This window comes from Oryza brachyantha, chromosome 1 (assembly GCF_000231095.2).
Source record: "Oryza brachyantha chromosome 1, ObraRS2, whole genome shotgun sequence".
Lineage (NCBI taxonomy): Eukaryota > Viridiplantae > Streptophyta > Magnoliopsida > Poales > Poaceae > Oryza > Oryza brachyantha.
The window spans coordinates 20776805-20802278 of record NC_023163.2 but is presented as its reverse complement, the minus strand read 5'-3'; the positions used below and the strand labels follow the sequence as shown (position 1 = coordinate 20802278).

The 25474-nt window shown below is 41.5% G+C and overlaps 2 protein-coding genes across 2 annotated transcripts; one reads left to right on the top strand and one right to left on the bottom strand.

The window, feature by feature from the left end:
* The first annotated feature begins 4401 nt into the window (after positions 1 to 4401).
* Positions 4402 to 5504, top strand: LOC102718795 (NAC domain-containing protein 41-like). The gene has a single exon (XM_040525258.1). The coding sequence runs from the start codon at positions 4483 to 4485 to the stop codon at positions 5329 to 5331; it is 849 nt and encodes a 282-aa protein (XP_040381192.1). The 5' UTR covers positions 4402 to 4482; the 3' UTR covers positions 5332 to 5504.
* Positions 5505 to 5628: 124 nt separating this feature from the next.
* On the bottom strand, positions 5629 to 8661 carry LOC102704751 (auxin-responsive protein IAA5). The gene is made up of 5 exons (XM_006644449.2): positions 8234 to 8661; positions 7901 to 8130; positions 7242 to 7383; positions 6305 to 6366; positions 5629 to 5980 (listed from the first exon to the last, which is right to left on the bottom strand). The coding sequence occupies exons 1-5, from the start codon at positions 8587 to 8589 to the stop codon at positions 5943 to 5945; spliced, it is 828 nt and encodes a 275-aa protein (XP_006644512.2). The 5' UTR covers positions 8590 to 8661; the 3' UTR covers positions 5629 to 5942.
* Between the last annotated feature and the right edge of the window lie 16813 nt (positions 8662 to 25474).

The window sequence follows — 25474 nt, the reverse complement described above, 5'->3', positions numbered from 1 at the left end:
GCAAGGTGCAGATATTTGTGCGATTGGATATTTTCACAGAACGGGAACATGGCATGGGTTTTTTGTTTATATAGTATATATACAGAAGAAAACAAGAAAAAGAGGATATATCTTTTTTAATAAACAAAACAGGGAAATGATGACCAGGGCAGTGCTGGGAAATGAATTACTCCTGTACTTTGTTATTTTAGGACGTTAATTAACTTTTTTATTTGTGTTTGATCATTTATTTTATTTAAAAATTACATGATTATTAATTATTTTATTATGATTTTATTTATTACTAAAGACGCTTTATGCATAACCTATAATTTTGTAAATTTGTAAAAAAAATTGAATAAGTTAAACAGGCAAATGTAGTTCAAACGACATCAAATAGGAGGGAGTAACAGACAACAGCTTTCTAAGTAGGATGAAAACGGTCCAGACAGTAGAAACAAAAACGACAAAAACATTTTTTGTTACTGTTTTTTCTCCTCTAACATAATCAGGACGGCAAAGTCAAAAACTACAACTATAGTGTTACGACCGGAACATTAGAAATAACTAAAAATAAAATTATTGGAATTATTTTTAGATAATAGAAATGTGTTGTATCTCTAGCATCTATCTGTTAGACACAGCTAATTCAACTCAGAACTAAAAATGCGAATAAGGTGATAGGACAAACAGTGGCGGATCCAGCCAATAATATTAGGAGGCTCTGAATAAACTAGATGAAGTTTCAGCCCTCCCTTTTTATTGATATTTGTGATAAATTTTATAGGGGTTTTTGTGAGGGTTCTAACGGTTTTAACAGAGGTAGCGGGGCTGCCAAATCTGCCCCTGAGGACAAATACCTAGCTCTCCTTCCAATAAATGATAGACTAAATAGCCTTTAGAAAATCACGTAGATTCTAGCACGTAATTATGAAGTTACTACACCATCCTAAAAGTAGGATAACAGTTCTTTGGCTACCAAATTCAAGAGTGTAACTCCATTACGCATAGTATCATGTTGTTCATGATAGCATCGTAAACTTAGAATAGAGCTAATTAGAGCACATGTAAATAACCTACATAATGCAAAATGTATTGTTGTTAAAATTATTGGAATGGAGCCTCGAAATCAACATCTCATAAAAGCAAACAAGTCATGGTTATATTTCATTGTAAATAAAAACCATATAGCGTATTAGTGAAAATTCAAAACAGCGTGCAACTGAATTGAACTTGTACCAATAATATAGCATCAACGCTAATAAAACATAAAGGTTGTGGTATGTTTTCTTTACATACCTAAATGATATCCTCGTTCCATGAGATGTTTTGACACTATCCATATTCACCCATAAATTAATGAATATTTTTATATATGAATCAGATTTATTAATATCCATATGAATTGAATGAGTGCAAGGACATATTATAATGGAGATAGTTTTATATATGTGATCAGATTTATTAGTATCTATACGAATTAAATATATGAATTGAATGAGTGCTAGGACATATTATAATGGAGATAATACTTTTTTGAAATTCCAGCCAAAACGGTCAGAAAAATTATTTCTTTACAGAATCGTAAAAAAAAACATCGGTATAACACGCAAATGTATTCGATAGATTGAGTACCATTTTCACCCGTAAGCTTTCTGGGCCAACACGTAGAAGCTGAGTTCATAAGCAAATTAGTCTGCGTATGAAAATCGGATAATTCGGCCCTCTAGAAAAATCAGCCCAAGTCCATTTAGCCTCACTAGAAAAATCAGCCCAACTCCATTTAGCCTCACTAGTATCATCAACGTACTATTACTCTAGCCAAAAGAAGTAGATTGCGTTTCTGGTCACTTTTATCATCTCACTTTTAGGCCACCTCCGACAATATAGATAACATACTATCTCTAAGTATTCTAAAAAACAATTTCTTCAATAGTCTAGCTCTTAGCAAATATACTCATAGTACAAATGACCCTACAATTCGTTCTCGCTTAACATTAAAATATGTGCAAGAGACTATCTCTTGATTAAGAGATATTTTTTCTCTCTTCTAATAAAAAGTTATATAGTATACCTTATATAGGATCGAAACAGAGTTAACCACGTCTATCAGAGGGGGAGTGAATAGTAGGTAGAACCAAAACCCAAAAATCTTTTAGCGGAAATAAAAGATTACCTCTGGTTACGTCGTTCCTGATATTACCTATGACACCGCTCCTATGTCGTCGCCAATCTGTTTATGCCGCTTCTGAGATTAACTTAATCGCGCCGCTCCTGTTCCGCCGATCAGATCGTCGGGATATAGAAAATCACCAGTAGATAAAAGCACAAAACGTAGATTGAATGATCTGAACTTTATTGCTTCAAGTAGTATTTACAAAGTGCACTAACAGCACTCTCAAAATTGTTGATCTAGAATCGATAACTAAATCTCACAAAAAACACACCGAGAACATACCCCTCGATACCTATTTATATCAAAATAAATCTATTATCAATTAGACTCGGACTCAGCCGCGGGCGCTCATAGCCGCATGGCCGGCCGCACCAAATCTCCCGGCCGATCCAAACTCGTAGGCACGTACGGCTCGGACTGCTTATATATGCATACGTACAGCCACCGGCCAACGATGTATGTACGTGCATGTATATATCTCCTCTTGCTACAGTAACCAAAACTACTATAGTAGCAACCATCGAATTAATCTAATTCCATACGTATAAGTGAACAAATCCGACTATGAAGTCCAGGCATGCTACAGCTGACGTCCATGCTACAGTACACCGTGCTACAGTAACAACTCGGATTACTGTAGCAAACAAGGTTTCTCTTTTGCGTCTCCTTTTCCAACTCCAATTTTATTCCGATTTTCTCCATGATTTTTCCGGCGCTTGCACATACAATATGTGTAGCCCATTACGATTCTATCCCACACGGTATCCATCTACCACGTGTCACCTCGTATTCAACATCGTCACCCGGCATCTTCGATCGTCCGGACCTCAGCTCCTCCCTGAGCTTAGTCACGATCTCACCGCCGTTGACTAATATTGACCTCCGAGAATCACAACTCTAGTTCATCTATGTCACATGGCATCCTGACCATCCAGACCTCAGTTCCTCCCTGAATTTAGTCATGGTCCGCATCCCGACCATCCAGACCTCAGTTCTTCCCTGAACCTAGTCATGGTCCTTACCAGCCATTGACCACAGTTGACCTCAAGTCACCTGCACACACAGAGACAAACCAACCGCTTCTAGGTACAGATATCGCAACCTGACCCACATTAGTCACACACACTCACACCAACACAATAACTGTTTCCAAACTAAATCTATCAATTTACGAGCCAATTGTTTATTATAAAATATAGATCATGACTATGATCTTACACCTTATAGATAGTTTATAGATACCCAGGGGACGTGGCCTTACTTTGGAGCATGATGAATTCATTATTGTTGTCCTAAAACCCCTCGTTCAACAAATATATGAACAGACACCAGTCCGCTACTGTATCGGAGCCTAGTGTTTATAGACCATTAATTTATGCCAAAGAAATGACTCAGGTGGTCAAAATACAATACTACCCCCATGTGTTGATGGTCTGGATTGGCAATAAACTACAGGATAGCTAGCAAGGAGTAAAAATTAATGGTGATGCAATAAAACAAAAGTAATAAGGGGTTACCTAGTTTCAGGTTCTTAATATATAAGATAATATCATAGTTTTGCTTGGAGTTTATATTTCGGTGAAGAATAGATCAACAATGAACTGACAAATCTGATATGTCGTGGAATGCCCCTTTAGGGACCCATGTCCCTTTATAAACCGAGGAACCGACCCATACACGATCAGATCTATAATTCAAGTATTACCAAACTACTAATCGATCCAGTATAATATTATATTATATTTCCTTACTCGGCACCGGATAGATACAGGTTATGAATATACCATATGTAGGTATCCCACGTCATGTTTAGCCAGACTAAAGTAAATTGATAAGTCTAAACTCTAAAAACTGTTCAAAAATGAAACGGGGATTATAAAACGTGGACCAAACTGCAGTACTCTTCAACCAATCTGTTAAGGAAACTGGCCCAGCGGATCTGCCTTCGGCGACAGTCGGGCGAATGAGCTGGCCATCTAGAAGAACCGGCCCGGCGCCCCCGGCCCATACGGGTCCGGAGACATCAATCCCGGCACGAACTCCGACTCCGACTCCCATTCCGATTCTCAAAAACCCGACGTCCGCTTCGGTCGTCGCCAGGCCAGCAGTTGCGTGATTAGTACGTCCCCGATTACGAGCCAACTCCAACTCGGACTCGGGGAATTCTACGCGTGACCCGCGCCCCATATAAACGCGGCACCACCCCGCCCGAAGGCTCCACCATTCCTCCTTCCCCGACGCGGCGCGGCGCGGCGCCTCCTGCTCTCCTCTCTCTCCGTTCCATCGCATCTCCTCCCGATCCCAAATCGATCGCCGCCATTCGCCCGATGGCGGCCTCCTCCTCCTCCTCCCGCCCCGACGAGGAGGAGCCCAGCGGCGACTTCTGGTCCCACCCCACCGACCAGGAGCTCGTCACCAAGTACCTCCGCCGCCACGTCGAGTCCGGCAAGAACCTGTGGCGGTTCGTCCACGAGGCCGACGTGTACGCCGCCGACCCGGAGGACCTCACGACCAAGTACGCACCGGCGGTCGCCGGCGACGGCTCCGCGGCGTGGTACTTCTTCACCACCGTGCGGCCCAAGAGCGAGGGCGGGCAGCGGAGGGCGCGGGCGGTGGGCGACGACGGGTGCTGGCACTCGGAAGCCGGCGCCAAGGACGTCGTCCTCGGCGTCCCCAGCCCCCGCCCGATAGGGCGGCGCCAGGCCTTCTCGTTCGTCACGAAGCGGGACGGGCAGCGAGTGCGGACGGGGTGGATCATGGTCGAGATCGGCCTCGGCTACGCCCAACAGGACGTCTCCTCCAACGAGCTTGTTCTGTGTAAGGTGTACCGGAGCCCCCGCGCGCGCCCCGCCGCCACGAAATCCAAGACGGCGGATGAACCAGCTTCCGATGACGTGAAACCCGCCGTGGCGGCTGCGCCGACCCCCGACAGCAAGACACCCACGGTGACGCTGGCGATGGCGGCCGCGGAAGCGGCTGGATGGAAGAGGAAGGCCGACGGCAAGAGCTCCGGCGTAGGCAGGGCGAAGTGGCTCTGCTCCCGCTGCCGGGCGGAGACATCGGAATCGGCGGGCAGCGAGACGGCAGTCCTTGACAACGCGCCCAACGAAGACGAAACGGCAGATTCTTCAGAAACCCATGGGCACCTTGGTGCCAAATTCTTCAAGTTTCTGTGATTAGTTTCTATCTGGAGCCAAGGCTGCCAGTCTAGATAGGGATCGCATTTACCACAAAAATGGGAAGCTGCTATATTTCCCATTGAGTAGCACTAGTGTAATCGGACTCCAAATCATGCCTTACCCGCAAACTCCAGTCTGATACAGAAAGGGTAAGCTTCTGTTTTCAGTATCAGAAGATGCACTGTACTGCAATTGGTGCACTTGTAGTCAGAAATTACTACAGTAAGGAGAAATTTGGAGGTAACATACAGACAGTAGACATTTTTTTCATGTAATATAGTAGAACACACAAGAGGTTCAAGCTTGAATGATCAGTACAGCTTCTTGCCATTACCCAACATCGGTTCTTGTGGCATGATGGATAATTTTGAACTGACTAGGATTTTAGATAAAGAAGCGGACAAGAGCTTGACTTGACCTTTAAAGGCAAAGAAAAGATGGGGCAACGCACAATTGCACAATCTGAAAGGAACAAATTACAGACATACAATGCGCAGGTCTGATGAACACATTAAACTACAAGGACACTGAGATATTTGAGATACTTGCCATGAACAATTCCAAAGAAGCTAGATCAGTTGACTTTCGTGTCCGGCCGAAGGTCAATCTTATCTGTTCTGCCCTGATTGCTCTATTGGTCTTGGAGCTGCAAATAGATCGACATATTTCAGATCAAAGCACAACTGCTACCCAAACTTACTTAATGATATAAAATGCACACAATAATTTTAGGCATTAGATTTATCGAGTGGTGTTGTTTGCAGAGAGAAGATGACAACGGTGTCGTTTGCAGAGAGAGAAGATAACACAGTAATTTTAGGTTCTGGTTCATCTGAGAAATGTGTATAGAAACCAGGACTTAGGTTCCATCCACTACAGCTAAACTGATTTCTTAGTATGAGAATTAAATTCCACTGAAGCATTCAATTAAAATGCAAGCATAGCCCATAGATATATATGGTGCAAATACCTATTCCAGCAGCGTCAGATCCTCTCATGATTTTCAATTTACGGCAGATGGTAGTAAACAAACTGCAAACGAACAATTTAAAGTCAGAAATCTTGACCGATAGCTCTGTATGAAACTTACAGCAATATGCAGGCTAGGCAATTAAAACACCAGATGTTACGGAATGTATTTAATGCCAAGGATATATGCATTGATTTTAAGGTCAGTTTAAGTGGAGTGGTATCTATACTAAGGATATCTTCATAGTTTGTGGTAAGAAACTAAGAACACAAGGTTCTGCTTCAGCTGTCAGTACTTGGCACAATGTCGGAGGTTTGGAAGTCTTGAATCAAAATTTGAGATTAGGTGGTTTGCCAAAATTACTAAATCTAAGCTACCTAAGTAGAACCGATGTCCCCTACATTTGTTCATGGTCAATCTGAAATTCAGTGCAGAACAATCTCAAAAGGGTCAGCCCGGAAACAGAGTGGGGTTGGGTAACCGATTAACACATCATATGCCTAGCCCAAAAAATTAATGCAAAGGAAAGAAAATGAGAAGTTTGCTCTTACAAAAATTATATGCACTAAGTAGATGTAATTTAGACCATTTGCATTCAGATCAGTACTGAAGCTAAAGAAGATATAATCCATGAAGGTTATTTATATGTTATTGAACTAGAAAAGATGGGAGTTCCTAACAATGAATAGAGAATAAAATATATTGATGAAGATTCAAAGAGCAATTTCATCAATCTATCTAACTTCTAACTAACTACTTCCACTTAGATCCACAATACAGTATTGCAGTACAAGTCTTGTATTTAAGCCACCGATGCATGGTCATATAAATTGGTAAAACGGGGTGAAAAAACAAAGGGGCATCAGCAAGTATGTCCAAGGAACAATAACACAACATAATATGTGGTGTTATTCTTTAAAAAATGTCAGAAACTTACTCCCAAGGAAGATCACCGACAAGCATCCAGTCGGCATCCTTATCTTCATATGTAAGGACATACTCTTGGTCTTGGAGGGCATCGGCCTTTGAACCATTAGTAAGCCTATCTTTGTTTGATGATTTCCGCAAACCGCTTTGACCTAAAAATCATAAGCATGGTATAAACAACCTCACAAAATCAAAAGCTAACAAGCAAGAGAGAGTGATACAAGCCAGAATGTTGTTCTTATCAAACACAGTGAACGGTTAGAACTATTAAGCAATATGTAAAGAACAGCTGAAAGAAATTGTACAGTTTAATTTGCATAACACGTTTTCATGTTTAAACCTGTATAACTTTTAGCATTTGTTTAAATCCTGTAGCTCCAACTTCCTGTAGTACTACTAATTTAGCAAATTAGCCAAACGGATTGGTACTTAGATGGTGCCATCATGAACATTGAATCTTTTCTGAAGTAGCAGCAACATGACAGTAAAGGTTTATATGTTTACTTTCAGAGTTCACCAGTAAATCTGCAATACTTGCAAAATTCAGGCATTGGATCCGTGTCAGCAAGTTTCTCAAAATGTCAGTGGCATGCTAAAGTGTACTCCCACCAACTAAATGTTGCATTTTACAAGAAACACCATAAAAGAACATTTGATCTAGATACTGACCAGTGATGAAGCAGCTGAACATCTTCTCGAGAGCCATGGATAGGTCCTCATAGCTGGAATACATCTTGAGGTCGACCTTCCTGAGGTACGGGGCGCCATCCATGCTCACCTTGACATAGAGAGGGCCCCCTTCAGCCGTGCCCTTATCTTCCCCCTTGCCCTTGGAGACGCTCGCCGCCAGCGTGTTCTTCCGGTAGTTCCGCACGGGAGGCCATCCCACCACCTGCGCCCTGGCTCCACATCGCCACCGCCGATCAGTACCAGCACACGCACGCACGCACACACCCCCACATCCAATCTCGAGCTAAAGCGTTTCGCCGGACCGAATCTTACTTTGCAGCCGGCGGGGCCGCGGGGGCCGTCGCCTTGTCCTGGCCCTTTGCTGCGGCGCCGGCGGCGGACGCGGAGGCGGCGCCGTGTCGCGGGGAGGAGTCGGGGAAGGCGCGCTTGGAGGCCGCCTTGGTGGGAGGCACAGGCCCGAGGGTGAGCCCCGGGGCGACGACGTCGCGCTCGGGGGACTCCGACCCAGGCAGGCCGAGGCGGAGCGTGAGACGGGGGCCGCCCGCCTCGCCGCCGCCCGGATTCGGCGTGGACGAGCAGGAGGACGAACTCGGCGTCGGGGACGCCGCCGCCGCAGCAGCAGCAGCGGAGAGGCCGATGTAGTCGTGCGGCTCGAGGGGCGGCGACATTGGGAAGAGTCGAGGTGGGGAGAGGCGGAGGAGGAGGAGGTCAGGTTTTTGTTTGGAGGCGGCAAGTGGTGTGGTGGAAGGAGGAGACGACTTGTTAATTAAAAGTGGCCGACCGGGAGGATTTTTCGACCGGATTTTTTTCCGCCGAGCTCCCCCTATTGTTTCTTTTTTTTTTCCTTTGCCCTCTTATTCTTTTCGCGGCTCCTTTCTTTTCTGTGGCCTTGTCCGGTTGTCCTCTTGTCTCCTGGCGTTTGTATTCTGGTCGCTGGTCTCCTGCCGATTCTAGGCTCAAGCCCAGCCCAGGTGGATGACATGAGCAGATGGGTTCGGCTCAGCGTACAGCACAGTAGATTCTGTTGCGACCGAACATGGCTCGCAGGGTAAAGTCAAGACGAGAGGTACCACCACTCCAGTATTGTACTGTTTTGGTGACGACGACGAGCAGTCCTCGGCTCAACCGTATGGTGCCAGCATTGACAGTATTTCTAGTAGTGCTACCGTTCGGTGCGCACAGTACGGTACGACTACGAACTAATCATTCGTGATCGGGTGGTGTGGAGCTGGCACCGTTGCACTGCCGGGGCTGGACGTGTTTGGTTTGGTTTGGTCTGGTCTGGTCTGGTCAGTGAAGGGGGAGAAAAAAGAAAACCTGGCAGGCGTACGTACGTGGGTGGATTACGCAAGTTTAAGGCGCAAGTGGCCGTGAGGTTGGGGCGCAGCGTGGACGCGAAACCGCCGACACGGGTGGCCGTCCTCCCCCGACAGCGCCGCGGAGACGTCGCTCTCTCTCCGCGCGCGCGCGCACGGCTCGTGTCCGGCCCGACGCGGCTGCGAGCGCGGGCCACGGCCGCCCGCACTCGAGCACCTGCCCAGCAGCACGTGGCACCGTAGGTGTATACAAATCTCACTCGCATTAACTTCGTGTTCTGGCTGCACCTGCGCGCATCACCGGTGACCTGTGCCTGGGCGTGTATCTTCTTAGTTTTGGTCTCATACAAAAAAATAGTGTCTCAATCTGACTCTTTATAATTATAGACTAATTAATTTATCGTTCGCATTTCATCTATTCGGTGCCTCTGATTAGAGTAAGTACATGTATATAAAGCAGATTTTCTATTTGTCTTCTCGTTTTATGCGCTAAGAGTCGATGCACTGACTGCATGCAAAACAACACATTTTTCCTCCCCTATCATCTCTCGCTTCTACATTAGTGAGCATATAGCTATAGAGATGACAATAACAGCCCTTAGGACCTTCACAGTGCGGGACATCTACACTAGTAGCTCAGGAACACCACCTAGGAAAAAAAAGCAAAGAAGACTTCTTTCCTTCCATGCAAGTGGCTTTTTTGCAAATGGCTTGAAATGGGTCTCGCCAATTTCTGCAAATGCCTCCTCTTCTCCCTTCTCTCTTTTCCTCCACGCCGGCGGTTCTTTTCCTCCCTCCTCGTCAAATCCGAGTGATGGCGGAGCAAGCGGGTGACAGAGAGTGGCCAGGCAGCGGCGGCTCAAGCGGACGCTGAAGCGAGCGGGTGGCGGTCCAGTGGAGCGAGGTCAGGCGAGCGGCGGCTCGACCAGGCGATCTCTAAATCCAGGCGGTGATGGAGCGAGTGGGCGGCGAGAGGCAGTGGACCTCTTGCTGGACGGCGATGCGTGGAGCCGGACCGGAGCTCAGGGCGGCATCTGACAGAGCTAGATCTCGCGGCGGCGGCTGGCACCAAAGCTCAGGGCTACACACGCTCTAGTGCGAAGTAGGAGCTCCTGAATTGTCTTTTTCTAGGCGAAGTGATGAAGATGCTCGGTTCCTCTGCTGGACGTCAAGCCAACTCGTCGAGAGCTCGGTCAAAATGGCCCTAATACTCCAACATGGTGTTGTCTGGATGGCTGGGAATAGAAGCTTAAAAGAAAGACAAATTGAACTAAACACCCTCATGCATGTCCTAATGTGGCAATTTCATCACTTGTTTACCAAAGTTAGTCTCTTTTAATAGTACGACAGAGCTAGAAAGAAAATATTACAAAATGGATCACCCAACGCCTTGGACAATAAACATGAAAAGCTAGATTAATCACATTCATATCATTGCTTTGTGTCATCCATATCAAGATTGATATATGACCTATGATCAATACTTGTGTCCATCTGATTTAACCACCTTTATGATAGGGTCTTGATCAATCTCTATCAAGACTCTATTATCATCATGTACTTGACCTCATTCTTGTCAAGGTGAAGATGTCATTGGTTTGATAAATATCAACCTATGGTGTCATCCATTAGCCTCATCATGGCATGATCTATTCTTTATATGACTCTAAAGAAAAACATTGGTCAAAACAAATTGGTTGTCATCCATCACTTAATGACCAACCGGTTGCATATGAATGATAATATGTTGAGCATCCGTTAACACCAAATGTTATATACTCACATATATGCTCAATTGTAATGATCCAAAATAAAATATGTGTACAACATAGATCTAGAACATGCATAACAAAAATATAGGATTTGCTCACCCTAGATATATGGATACAAAATGTATATGAGAGGTAGGTGTATGCATGATAAAATATGGATAAACGGGACTTTATCATTTACATATATGACAAACAAGTGGGATCGATATAGATAAACATATATACATGTGTTCATGGTCTCCATGTTCTCATTGTAAAAGAGACCAAATAACATAGTGCTCAAATAAACGTTAATCTCACACACATAAATCAGTAACATGACAAATATAGACAACAATATATCATTATGTATATGGAGATAGAGAGTGAGGCATATCATTTGATCTCCATGTATCTCATTCTTATTGAAGTTTAGGTCCACTATCAAAGAATGGATTACTATCATATTTCATTATTGGAAATAACCTATCGACAACCTATATGAAAGAAAAGTTAATCCCATAAAACTTTGATTTATCATCTATCACCAAAGCAACAATTACACAAATTGTCTGATCCAAAACCTTTCAATATTATCTCTTTGTTGATGGATGATAACCTGACATAAACCTTATAGAGGTGTGATAAAAGATTATTTCATTTCAAGAATCTCATACATGTAGGAAAGGATAATTTCTTCAACTATATATGAAACAGAGTATAAATGTGCTCCTCCTAAAGGTGTGTATATATGTGTATTATAAAGAAACACATGTGTATATCGTGAAGCAGAACAATCAGAGTTCATTGTATATTTTGGATCCACACGAGATTAAACAAAAACACAAGGATTTTAGTACATGATCTCATTATTTTCATTTTCATGTCTAAATAAGACAAGTCAAAGAAAAGCTCATAAAACATTGGTGTTATAATTGAATGCCTTATAATTGAACTTGACATTAATCACCATAACTAAATTAATGATACTTAAACTTACAAAGATGAGTATGAATATTATACTAATATTCTTGATAGAAATCAAGTAGTGCTTCTTTTTTTAACGGGTACTCCTTCCTTGTATATGTGGGATTAGTATGAATATTATACTAATATTCTTGATAGAAATCAAGTAGTGCTTCTTTTTTTAACGGGTACTCCTTCCTTGCATATGTGAGATTATATCCATATGTGCATAATTTCTTTTCGTGTAGGATTAAATATATAGTACTCTTGACGAGATAAGTATGTATCCTTGATATATCACATATCCATGACACTAGGATCCAAACTCGAGATCTATCATGCTATATCCTAGCTATCTAGTCCAGTTTGATTTGGCGTACGCTGGCATAGCGAGTTTGACCTCCTAATGAGAGGTAGGTGCTGGTTGTGAGCCACACTGGTGTAAATGTAGGTAATAAAGTTTTGGCTACAAATTATGAGTGAAAAATATTGGATTAAGGTGTTGCAGTCTGAAACAATTGTTAAAAAATATGGTCCAATACTAATTTAATTAACTTTATTGTACTACTCTTTCTGTCAAAAAACATTTTTAATCTAATATATACCTATACAAAACCACAAAGATTTGAGTACCCTTCAATTTTCAAACCCCAGTGCACTTATCCCTTATCTTTTCAACTTACAATTTATTTGTCATCTAATTTACCAAATTTCAATGCAATAATTACTCAAAAAATGAAGTCTTTGTGTTACAAACAAAAGGAGTTAGAAACAAAAATTGTTGGAGACGGAAGAAGTACATGTTGTTAGCGATTAAAAGTAAATGCTAAGAAAAGAAACTACTACAATAAAAATTAACTCTAAAATTAAATTTTATAATTTACCTCCTCCACTCCAAAATATAAACATGTCCAGTATTCAAACTTTATATTGCAATATAAACATTCATGTATTAATTCTCATAACATCAATGATTTCCCAATCAATCAGAAGTTTAGAAAGGGAACCTAAATTATTCAAATTATTCAAATTTCAAAAGATGACTATTAAAGTGACTAAAAGGGTATATCTAGACTCAACCTAAATATTTCTAAACTACCTAAAAATTCTATACTCATTTTGTTCCAGTTAAAAAACAATTTCTAATGATGAATAAGGCTGCGCTCGGCTGTAACTTATCTTATCTCATATTCTCTCGTTTTTCATGCGCACGCTTTTCGATATGTTAAACGTTGTATTTCTTGCAAATTTCTTATATAGGAAAGTTGCTTTAAAAATCATATTAGTCTATTTTATTTTTTAATAATTAATTAATCATGCGCTAATATACTATTACTTTTTCACACCGGATAACTCCTTATGCATTTATTTGTCCAAATCCATCCATACGAGTTTATTTTTTTTGGAACGGATGGAGTAAGCCAGCGTTTAGTTGCCAAAATTTGTTGGCAGAAACATCACATCGAACACTTAACCGGATGTCGGAGGGGTTTTCGGACAAGAATAAAAAAACGAATTTCAGATTCCGCCTGGAAACCACGAAACGAATCTTTTGAGCCTAACTATGCCGTCATTAGCACATGTTGGTTACTGTAGCACTTATGGCTAATCATGAACTAATTAGTCTCAAAAAATACATCTCACGATTTCTCATATAACTGTATAATTAGTTTTTTGGTTCATCTATGTTTAATGTTTCATTTAGATGTCCAAAGATTTGATGCGATGTTTTTGAGAAAAATTTTTAGGAACTAAACAAGCCCTAAGTAAATTTTAAGCAGTTTAATAGCCAGCGCAGGAGGCAGCATGCATCACCGGGGCCGGGTGGGGCATGTACGTTCTGTAACTTCGATCAGCATTAGTACTGACAGTAGGTAGCCCCGCTTAGTAGCGAACAAAATTAAAGGTCAACACGGCACGTTGGGTGCGCGATGATGGCCCAGCTCCACGTACGGCCCTGCCCCCCTCTCGGCTGCTGCACGCATGCGCGCGCCTCCCTTGCCTGCCACCCGCAGCTCTCGCAGTTGCAGGTGCGGCTCGCTCGCCTGCTTCTCTTGCAGTCGCAGATCATGAATTCCCCACTCCCACAACGATTCCCGTGCACCGCGCGCGGGGGCAGACAAGCCGGCCGGCCGGCCGGCCACATGCACGCAGGATCGGCAGCAGGTGGCTGCCCCGGTGCACGCCACGCCACAGCGAGCGAGGCCACCGGCTACTGGTACTGCGACGAAGCTAGGAGTACTAGCTAGAGTTGCAGACTGCCATTCTTCTGTTCCCCGTCCATGCGTGCATCATCACCTCAGCGGCCGAGTCGCCAGCCATCATGCATCCCCCCCTACTCTCGTGAACTCGTCGACGCTAGCTTCTCCGGCGCGGCCGAGTGGGCAAAAAATTGAACAGACTCGTGTTTCTTCCATAATTCACTACTACTATATGGGTTTGCGATAAAAAAACCTTAGATTTGTATTTTTCTGATAAATTTACTAATAAATTTGTTATTTTGTAATACACAATATTAAATATGTAGTTTTGGGATAATTTAATCAAGATACATGTAGTATTATAAATTTACTTTTTTTTCAACTTTTGTTTTTAGATTACTCGGAACACATATAAAAAATTATAAGACACAAAGTACATATGGGTGAGGAGGTAAAAGAAATTATAAGATAAGACACAGAGTACATATGGGTGAGCATATATTTTTTAAACAATTTTTTGCCATGCTAGAATACCACGTAAGCCAGAGGCAAAACTAGAGTTTACTCAAGAGTGAAGCTGAATTAGTATAATTTACATAATTTGACAATAGATATTTAGGTCTTGGAATAGCGCTCTAGCCTAAGCTACCATACTACTGTTACCACCCCTTAGGTCAGTTGCCATAGCCTAAAACCGTCCAAAATAATGTTTATGGGTTATTTTTCCACTTTAAATCGTTAAGAGTGTCAAATATCCAGTTCTCGTGTTTAGAGCTTACTACCTCTGTCTAAATATAACTGCATTTGTGAATTTCCGTGTTTGATCATTCGTCATATTTAAAAATTATAAAAAAATTCAAAAATAGTCACGCATAAAGTATCATTCATGTTTTATCGTATAATAATAATAATACTATATATATATTTTTATAAAATAAGACAGACTGAACATTCAATATAAACGGTGAAAAATATATTTATTGTTAGGCGAAAGAAGTGTTCTATCAACTATAGGCGAAAGAGGCTCTATTTAGTTTGAAAAAAATTTTGCAGAAACATCAAATCAAGTTTTTTGACATATATTTGAAGTATTAAACAGAGTTTAATTACAAAACAAATTTCAGATTCCACCTAGAAACCGCGAGACAAATCTTTTGAGTCTAATTAATCTGTCATTAGCACATGTTGGTTACTGTATTACTTATGACTTATCATGTCCTAATTAAGCTCAAAAGATTCATTTCATTATTTCTCCCATAACCGTGTAATTAGTTTTAATGTTTATGTATATTTAATACTTTATGTATTTAATATTTTATTTATATATCTAAAGATTTGATGTGATGTTTTTTTATAAAAATTTTTGGGGACTGTTTTCCTTATCCGCCTAAAACGGTGACATCATGAATTAACCGGCGACCACTCACCATATCGAAGCTTTGCACGGCACGGCTGAATTAAGGCGCGACAACCGAGCGTGCCACCAGAGGATTTTAGCCGTGTCAGGAAGGCAGATGGGACTGGCGGGGCCGGAGAGTGGCAGGAGCCCGTGCGACGACGGGGCAGGCGGCGTGGACCATGGATCATGATGAGCTCCTTTCATCTCGGCCCCATTTCCCCCCTCTCTCCCTCTCCCTCTCGCACCGCGGCCGGGCGTGTCCCCTGTCTCCCCGGCGCCACTGGCGCGGGGAGAGATGCGCGCGCACCGAGCGGAGGGCGAGCTAAAAACACACGGGCGTACGGTAAAAAGGCGTTAAAGCCGAGCAGAGTGAGGCAGCGATTGTTTGTTTGCTTCTCGCGGTGGGGGCAGCAGCCAGCCGCTTGCCTGCTCTGCCCCGTACGTGTACGTGAGAATATGACCAAAAGGTGCCCATGTCTAGTGGGCTTCTTCCATGGCCACGCCCACGGCCCGCCACTGCGGTAAACAACGAGCAGTGGCAGTGGCCGTGGCCGGCCGGCTGTGCGTGTACGACTACACGTTGTTGGGGCTGCAGCTAGAGCGGCTAGCGAGCGCAGGACAGCGGGCTCTGCCACTGCGTGTGAGTGTGACTCTGCTCAACTCGAAGTCAACTGCTGGGCCATCTTTGTTTGGCCACAACTAGCAAGGCTAACTGTGCTTAGCCTATGTTTAGTTTCTAAAATTTTTTCCAATAATATCACATGAATCTTTAATATCTAAATAGAGCATTAAACCTATATAAAAAACTAATTACACAGTTAAAGAGGAATTTGTAAGACGGATTTTTGAGCCTAATTAGACCGGGTTCGGCTGCATCAGTTAACTATTTAGATTCTCTCGTTTTCCGCACGTGCTTCCCGAACTGCTAAACGATGTATTTTTTGTGAATTTTTTATAGAAAAATTGATTTAAAATACCATATTAATCTATTGTTTATTTTTTATAATTAATGATTAATTATTCATGCACTAATCTATTACTAGTTATTCCTCGAGAAATTTGATTAACCCTGGAAGAGATTCCTCTGACTTAAAGTCAGAGGAACATTGAGACTGACATGTGACTTAAAAGACCGTATATAGATCCACATGTCAGTGAGAGAAGTCCCTGGCTATCGCCCCCCTCCCCCCCTCACCCAACCAACCCCACACACACGGAGAGAAAACCGAAAAACTCAATCGCTTCCCCTGTATGCAGAGCATCATCCTGTTAACAAGAGAAAACAAACAAATAAATAACTTTTATTTTTTTTACTTGATTTATCTATCACGATAGTCCCTAATAGAACTATAAAATATTCTATAATACTTTCTCCGTCCAAAATGTAATTATTTTTTAAGCTGTGCACGCACATTAAGAAAGTATGTGACAAAGATTATAGTAAGATCGTCATAGGCAGAGAATAGAATGTATGACAAACTTAATTGTGATCGCTTGAAATAATAAGATACATATATATATAATTTTGTTTTTTTAAATAGATGTGATAAGAATAACTTTATTTTAAACAGAGGAAGTATATTATAACTCAATGTTCCGTTGGAACAGATTTAACTTACTAGTACATATTAACATGCATGTTCCAGTTTACGAATAAAGAGAAAAATGATTTCAACTACAGTTGCGGTTGCGGTTTACGTAGGTTTATTGTTTCCCAATTTGTCCATTGATTTTGTGCCGGTCTGCCATTAGATTCGTTCATAACTATTTGGACTACGACAACGAGAAAGGCATACTCTAAATTGCCCATAAAATGCGCTCAGAAAGGAAAGAGAAAAAACGCTTAGCCCTGTCTAAGAAGTTTTTGACAGCTGTGCTTTTTATATTAAACAAATACAAACTAGAAAAAAATAGAAGGTGAGAAAAACATTTTAAAAAAAAGAAAATTCTCACCATCACTCGCTAGCTTCCTCTTAGTGTAAGACCCCGTTCGGTAGAAGTAAAATGTGGGTTAGTTATCCGAAAAAAATAGTAATAGATTATTTCATAATTAATTAATTATTAAAAATAAAATAGATTAATATGATTTTTTAAATTAACTTTTCTATAGAAATTTTTTTAAAAAAATATACTGTTTAGCAGTTTGGTAAGCGTGTATGCGAAAAACTAGAGAATCTAGGGTTAGAAAGGGAGGAGGCGAACACGATCTAAGTATATAGCATATGGGAAGGAAAGAGAAAAATGAAAAGTGATATATGTTGGTTCTCATGCAAACTAGCTATAGACATGTTCTTATATAAATACATAAAATATATAAGTGATAGAAATAGTTATAAGAAAACTTATGGAGCTAATCCTATAGCTAATTTATTATACGTGCTAGATTTAGTAAAAGTGTATAACTAATTATTGGCTCTCCTGTTAAATGTGTTTGTAAAACATACCGTTGTTGACTTGTTGTAGACATACCTCTGTTGAATTACACACTACAGTAATCGAACCAAAGGAGAAAAATAATCAATGGTTCGCATGACTCATGAGCACGTTGGTTCCAACCATGGCCATTAAAATTTTGCATGTGTTACGGCGAGTAAAGTTTTCACGTAGTTTAGGTGTTGCATATTAGGCCCATACTGTATAATGTACGCACTGCAGCAGGATCCAAGCCCTAAATTCATCTTGGGCCCTCGGTTCGCACCAGTTGCTCATGTCTCCTCGCCACCGGCCCGTTGCATGGGTTTACGATCACTTTTGTGTCCTTTGAACAGTTAGAGTCCGCTGGCAAAACTGAACGACAAAGACAAACATGTATGGACTTTTTTTAACAATGAAAATTCATCATGACATCTGCTTCCAAGAAGCTATAGTAAATTATTACCGAGATTAAATTTAAATCTAGGCATTGTTTTAAAAATTACGTTTCAGTGGCACACCAAATGGATTTGAATTGGTGACGTTCTGACAATTCACTGAAGATAGCTTTGCTGTTTTACTGTTCGAGTGACTGTTCAGTATTGTAATGTTGCAATCTCGTATTTTTGCCCGTGCTTATGCTTATATGTCAAAATTTAAATTTTTAAACTTAATTTTGAAGTTAATTTACAGATTTTTACCGAAGTTTATTTTTTAGCATTATTTTTTAGATCGCTAAGAATATATATATATATATATATATGAAAGTTTTATTCACAAATATACCACCAAACAATCACCCCTTATTTGTATTTATAATCCATGCATAGTATAAGGGTGTTAAATTTAGTTTTCCTAAATTTATTTGTCTACATTTCTTGATGTTTTCACCGCGGTTTGCTTTCATAATTTCAAAAAAGTAAGCATCAATTATTCATCCCCTCTGATTAACGCTATTCCGATCCTACAGCTTAGATCAAACGACTGTAAATTATACGTAGTAGGTCATAACTTGCTACTACTATATAAATGATAAGAAGATCGATTGGAACACCAACTAAAGACTAGTAATATATCCGTGCTAACGCTACGGTGTTAACTATATCAACGGTTAAATTTAATATCATATAAAATACAATCAAGCTTAAAATCGATCCAAGTTATATATATCAAATATTACAATATAAAGTGCTAACCTTAAAAGTAGGCCATTGTAGTTCACATTTCTCCATGCACGCATGAAAAGAAGAATAAGATAACCAGATAGTTCACCGACAAGATTCAATACTTACTTACTTTTGATTTATAAAAAAATAATTAAATTGAACAAGATAACCAAATGATAATATATGTTTTATCAATACACAAAATATTTTATTTAATGTTACATAGCTACAGGTGTAAAATAATATCTCAAAGTAGGTCATGACTGAAGTTATCTTACAATCAGTAAAAGTATAAATGATAAGTGAAGCGAATTGAAAGATACGACAATAGCTAAGAGTTTCTATAGTACCTATAGATGCTAATATGACCTGAAAGGTTGCTATTTTTTCAAGAAAAGCAGCAGCTTCTGCTTTCACCTGTCATCCTTTTTTAGGTACCCCAGGATCGTAAAGGTTATGACAGCTTACCTTTCGCTTCATATAGTTTTCTGCAAACAGAATGTGCATGACTAATGTTAAAGAATCTAAGACATAATATTTGTGAATAAGGCTTAGTACAATTATACAGAACAGGCATACAATTTTTTTTCTTTGCAACCCTGTCAATGATGTCACATGCTTTATAAAAAATAAGAAATACTCTCTCCATCCCTAAATGTTTGACGTCGTTGACTTTTTTATACACGTTGGACTACTCGTCGTATTAAAAAATTTACATAATTATTAATTATTTTTATATTATTTTATTTATTGTTAAATATATTGTTATGTATATTTATATAGTTTTACATATTTAACAAAAAAATTTAAATAAGATAAATAGTCAAACATATATAAAAAAATCAACGACATCAAACATTTAAGGACGGAGGTAGTAAAACTTGTAACATGTCAAGCCAAGGGTTATGGGCTGATGGCTCTGAAACCTAAATCCCTCCCCTGTGATTGTTGCATAGGTTTAAGAGAGCTAGATCAAACCAGGTCTCTAATTCTAGGCCTTTGATCGTACTTGGTGCCCTGTAAAAGGTTGTTAGAGAATGTGAGAGACAAGTTGCCTTCTATGTGCTCCTCAGCTGCAACAAAGCCAACACAAAATTCATATGACCTTAGCAGTTGTGCGGTTTATACTAATTTTTTTTTCATTTGTTTCATGGATGAACGCCACTAGTCATGACAAATAAAACTCAAAAGGAAAGAGTTTTGGCTCCTGATAATTAATTAGCTACTGTATAAATCTGATGTTTTTCAAACTTATTCTGCTGCCTGCTTTTGAAAAGAACATGCAAGTAAATAACAAAGGAATTATTCGCTAGACATGAATATTGAAATTAAAATGAACATATAGTTGTTTAAGATTGAACCCACCTAGTAGCAATGCGAGTCCATATTTGCAGGTTTTTCTCCAGGAACCAAGTTGACAACAGATGCACCCATCGGTGGAACAGTAGAACACTCAGTAGTGCAAACTAAAAAATTAACCACCCAAAGGTTACATCTCAATAAATTGTATGTTTGCAGTCTAAAGTTATGCAAAACAACACCACAAGTTCATCTAGCAGGAAGATTTCATCTTTATAGACCAGGAAGCATCTCTGCTAATTCAAGACTATCTTAGAAAGAACTAAGGATTCTAATGCACTTTTATTAATGCAACAATGATCAATTACCACTGACAATAAAATTAGAAATAAGCACCTAGCAAATAGCCAGATAGTGATAATTCTACTCTAATGTATAGTTACTTCCTGCACACAATTCATGGCAAATTTTCTACATCTAATCTTGGTTGGAGATAGAAACTAACATTCTCTGAATTTCAGCTAGAACCTTACGTGCAATCACAAGATAGATTCCTAAAAATATTTTTATACTCTAGTTCTTTCTTATCCAAAAACAAATTTGTCATTAAAAAAGAAGCTGACAAAGTATTGTTCTTGGCATTGAAGGGTGAACAGTATAAATAATTACAGAGATAGGCTAAGAGGTAAATTTCTAAACACATATCTCATCAATGTCTCCATTTTTTTTTCTAAAAAGTCAGCTTCTCACTTTATTAAAAAGGTACTTGAGGTATTTTGTGGTTCTAATCACGTGTTTGGGTACTCGGCTAGTCATCTCTAGTTGGATTTCATTTAAGCTGTCATAAGGCATAACCACAATCCATAGATTCATAAGTAACTGATAAAGCTTAGTATTATGTGTATGAACCATTTTTGTTTCTAGTGAAAATTAAACTGCACATATAAGCAACACGATCTGGGAATGCCAACATAAATGCATGTGCTTCTGAAAAATATTCTTACACCTAAATAGCAATAGTATTCTAGAAAATAATCCTACACCTAAGTACCAATAGTCTTCTTGAAAATAATCTTACGCCTAAGTAGAGTTTTATCGAAGATCTTGTGCGCATCATGAACATAACATGTATGTTCTCTAGAATCAAATTCACATATAACCAAATCAAGGAAATATTAAGCCAGAGATTATGCTGAGAAGAGAAATTCTTACCCTTTGAGTGAGCAATAAGTATATGAATGAGTAAAATTTGTCATGATTGAATCACATTACCACAGCCTTGACAAAGACAAATAAAATCATTTTGCCATGGATGAATAAGACAATGTACTCTCTTTAACTTGCAGATATCTTTAAATTTATGCGAGTAAAAAAAAGAACACCATCAGTCAGTAGAGGCTAAGTTGAGCTGCAAATTTTACTCCTATGAACATACACTGATATAAATACGTGAGATAGAAATCCAGATCGTGATACACACAATACTAAGCATTATTGTTTTACACACACAACAAATAGGTATATAAACTTAAGAGCAGAATATGAGCAGAGAAGATTTATCAATGAACTTAAGGAATTGATTTCTTTAAAATGCAGGTGTTGCTGCATTGCAATAATGGCATGTTGATATGTGAGCCAGTTGTATTACCATTCAATAAGCCGCAATCAATTAACGCAAAAGTTAGAACACTAAACATGTGGATGCCACCTTGGTGCTAGAGAGCAAGCAACATTACATTGCATTGATCCTGAAAGTTGCTGGCGGTGGTTTCCAGAGCATGTCCATGAAGTCACTCCGCTCTTCCTCTAGATTAATTTGTTATGCCTAGACATGTATGACACTCTAATTCAGAAGTGATTCATCCAGTTGAAAAACTATAACTGATAAGCGATCACATTAGTAGCTACTGCTTACTACTTTCCAAGAAACTAAAGATTGACTGCCAAGAGCAACTGACAAGATTGAATTGAAACTTATATCCAAGTACCCATTCTTGGTACTGCCTACTACTAATCTCTGTATTGCAATTCCAACGGTTGAGTGAACAGAAGACCTGATCGTCTGGATGAGAATAGCAGCACTGCCAACCTTCATAAAGTTGTATGGTAAAATCGATATGGATCTCCAAGCCGGCGATCATATAGAAGTGACCATGCAGAACAACTACAACTCATACAGCTTCGACATCAAGAAGTCGCTGCTGATATCCATCGCTGGTTGGCTAGGAAGGAAGAATGCCTTCCGTCGACCGTGGTGGCGGAGTCTGGAGTGGCGGCGGGGGCGGAGGTGAGGGGCGGAGGTGGCGCAGGCGGCGGCATAGTCGGCGGCCGAGGCGTCTGCGGAGGCAGCGGCCAAGGAGACGACGAGGATGGCGCCGGCGACAGAGGCGGCGACGGCGGGGGTGATGGCTAGGCGACGACGACGACGGGTCGTCGAGGCTTCGGTGCCGGGGACGGCTCGGCGACGGCGGGGATGGAGAAAATCTGCAAGTGATGGCACGGCGAGGAGCCGGCGTGGGGGGGGGGGGACGGCGGCCGGCAGTGCAGGGGTGATGGTGAGACGATGGGGATGGCGAGGAATCATCGGCGGTGGGGACGGCGGCAAGGGTGATGGCGCGGCGCCGAAGATGGAGAGGTTGTGCGGCGGCGGAGGCAGAGGCGGCGCATGCAGACGTCGGGTACGGATGTTGGGCTGAGCAGATTGTAGGTGGTAGAAGGTCCTGGGCCGTTCGATTGATGCAGATGATATCATCCGTTAGATCTGTCTAACGAGTAAACGAGTAAACTGAGTTGATATACTATAGGGTAGATCACCCCATGATTGCTAAACATCCGTTATGATTGACGAAAATACGTATAACGTACAGATGACAGTTTTGCCCATGGTTCGGCCGGCCAGGTCTCTGTGACTATTTGGCGTCTAATTCTTTTTTTGTCCGTGAGCATGCCCACCTGAGACGCACACGATAATTTAACGGTCCGGGCCGGGTCTCATGTACAATCCTTGATTTTGGTTATCTCTAATCCCCTTCATTGTTGCCCATAGAAAATCTTAAACTTTGATGAAATTGAATGAGTTGATGAGTGACATTTTATAACTTATTGATGTTGTTGCTCTTTTCTAATTACCTAATTAAGGTTTGATGTGTATTTGACATGCGCTTTTATTTACGTTTTCCTCACATACACGCATTAATTGTCAAAGTACACCTGTTTGTTGACGTGGAGTACACATATAACAGTCACGGATCGAAGTACCCCCCACGGAATGCTCCATCTATTGCGTAACAGTGACACAAAACAAGCACGTAGTAATATGTCCTCAGGGCCAGGCCAGTACTAAACACGCCACATGAACAGAGACACCATCGCTACCTGCCCCTGCCTGTGCGGATACGGCTTCACACATTCGTGGCGCCTGTGTGCTGCTGTTGCTTTGCAGCGTGGGCACCGGGGCTAGCGCAGCCGCGGTTAGGTGCGCGCGGAGCTTAAAAAAGGACCATGTTGTCGATAGAAAATAAAGAGAGAAAAAAAAAAAGGGCACGGGGAGCCGGGCCAGGTGAGGTGTGGCCTGTGGGGGGCGTGGTGTTTGGTAGCCATGCACTACTAGCTACTCCGGTACGCGTCCGCGTTCGATCGCGAGATCTGAAAGGGGGACTTGGCAACGGCGCAAATCTTCTTCACGTACTACGCCAAGTCGCGGATACCAAACTCTAATAAGGACACGGTACCAGCCCCTCCCCCGGCCAACGAGCGAACAGGCGCTGTCGAAAAAATGTCTTGGGTTTCACTCTCTCTCTTTCTGTCTCTCGACCGTGACGAGTCTGATGAGGCCCAGGCCTCTACGCGAGCGAGACAGCGGGTATCGAGGTCTCCTTTTCCCAGCCCGGTCGTATCGACGTCGAGAGGTTGGCGGAGAGGCTGCCCGGTGGGCCCCCTCGCCGTGTGTTGACCTGACCCCCTCTCCAGGACCAGGAGCTGCTGATGACTTTTTTGTCTACGCTGAGCTTCGGTTCGCTTTGCTATAGCCTATAGGAACATGCAAACAGAATCCTGGAATAGTAACAGATATATCGATGCTACAAGCAACCCAAACCCAAAAAAAAAAAGGAAAAAAAGACACCACAGCTTATAATTATTTTTTTGTGGTATCACGAGAAATTGGTCCTAAGTTTATGAATCGATGTACGCGTACTTGCTTGGCTTTGTCGGCTTAATTTGCCGGTACAATCTGTTGACTCTTTGTTAAGAAAAGAAAAATGCGCTCGTCGGTACCGCCGGTGACCTCATCGACTCGAGCAACCGATCAATCAAATTAGAGCCGACATGTACACAACAAACAAAATAGAGATCGACGTATAAATGTATCGTCCTCTCTCCAGCTTATTTGCCTGCAGTATGCTAGCTTGACCCTGTTTGCTCTGACCTTTTCTCAAAGATACAAAAAAACAATTGTAATTCGCCGACGTACTATTCTTTTTCTTATACTACTCCTACAAAATAACGTGGCTACGAGGAACACAAAGAAGTTACATGGACGTATTAAAATTCATGCTTGACAAGTCGTCGATCAGTTTGATATATTGATCACGTGCTCACGAACCATTCTCTGACACATTCGCGAACCTGCTACTACTACACCGATAGAGTGTTGACTTGCGTATCATTTGGTCATGTTTACGTCACTGAGAAAGGGGACCCACCGCCAAACGTACGTCCCTGGCCGGGCTCCACGTACGAGCCTACGTGGCAGCCGTCTCAGCCAAACTTGCGTCTCGGGCCCATGTGTCAGCGAACCGGGGGGTCCTCGAGAGGATACGTACGCGCCGTACGATGCTCCAGGTGGGCGGCTCGGATGGGCGACACGTCGCGGACACCGGCGGCGGGTGGCGCGTCGCTGGTGCCTCTCTCCGGCCGCGACGCCGCCTCCGGTTTTTTCATGCTGATGCTTCCTTTTCTTTGCACGGAGCCCCCTGTGTTTTGAGGTAATCTACTAAAGGATTAAATAAAGACTTTGGAGAGAAGCTTTTCGGTTATTTCTTA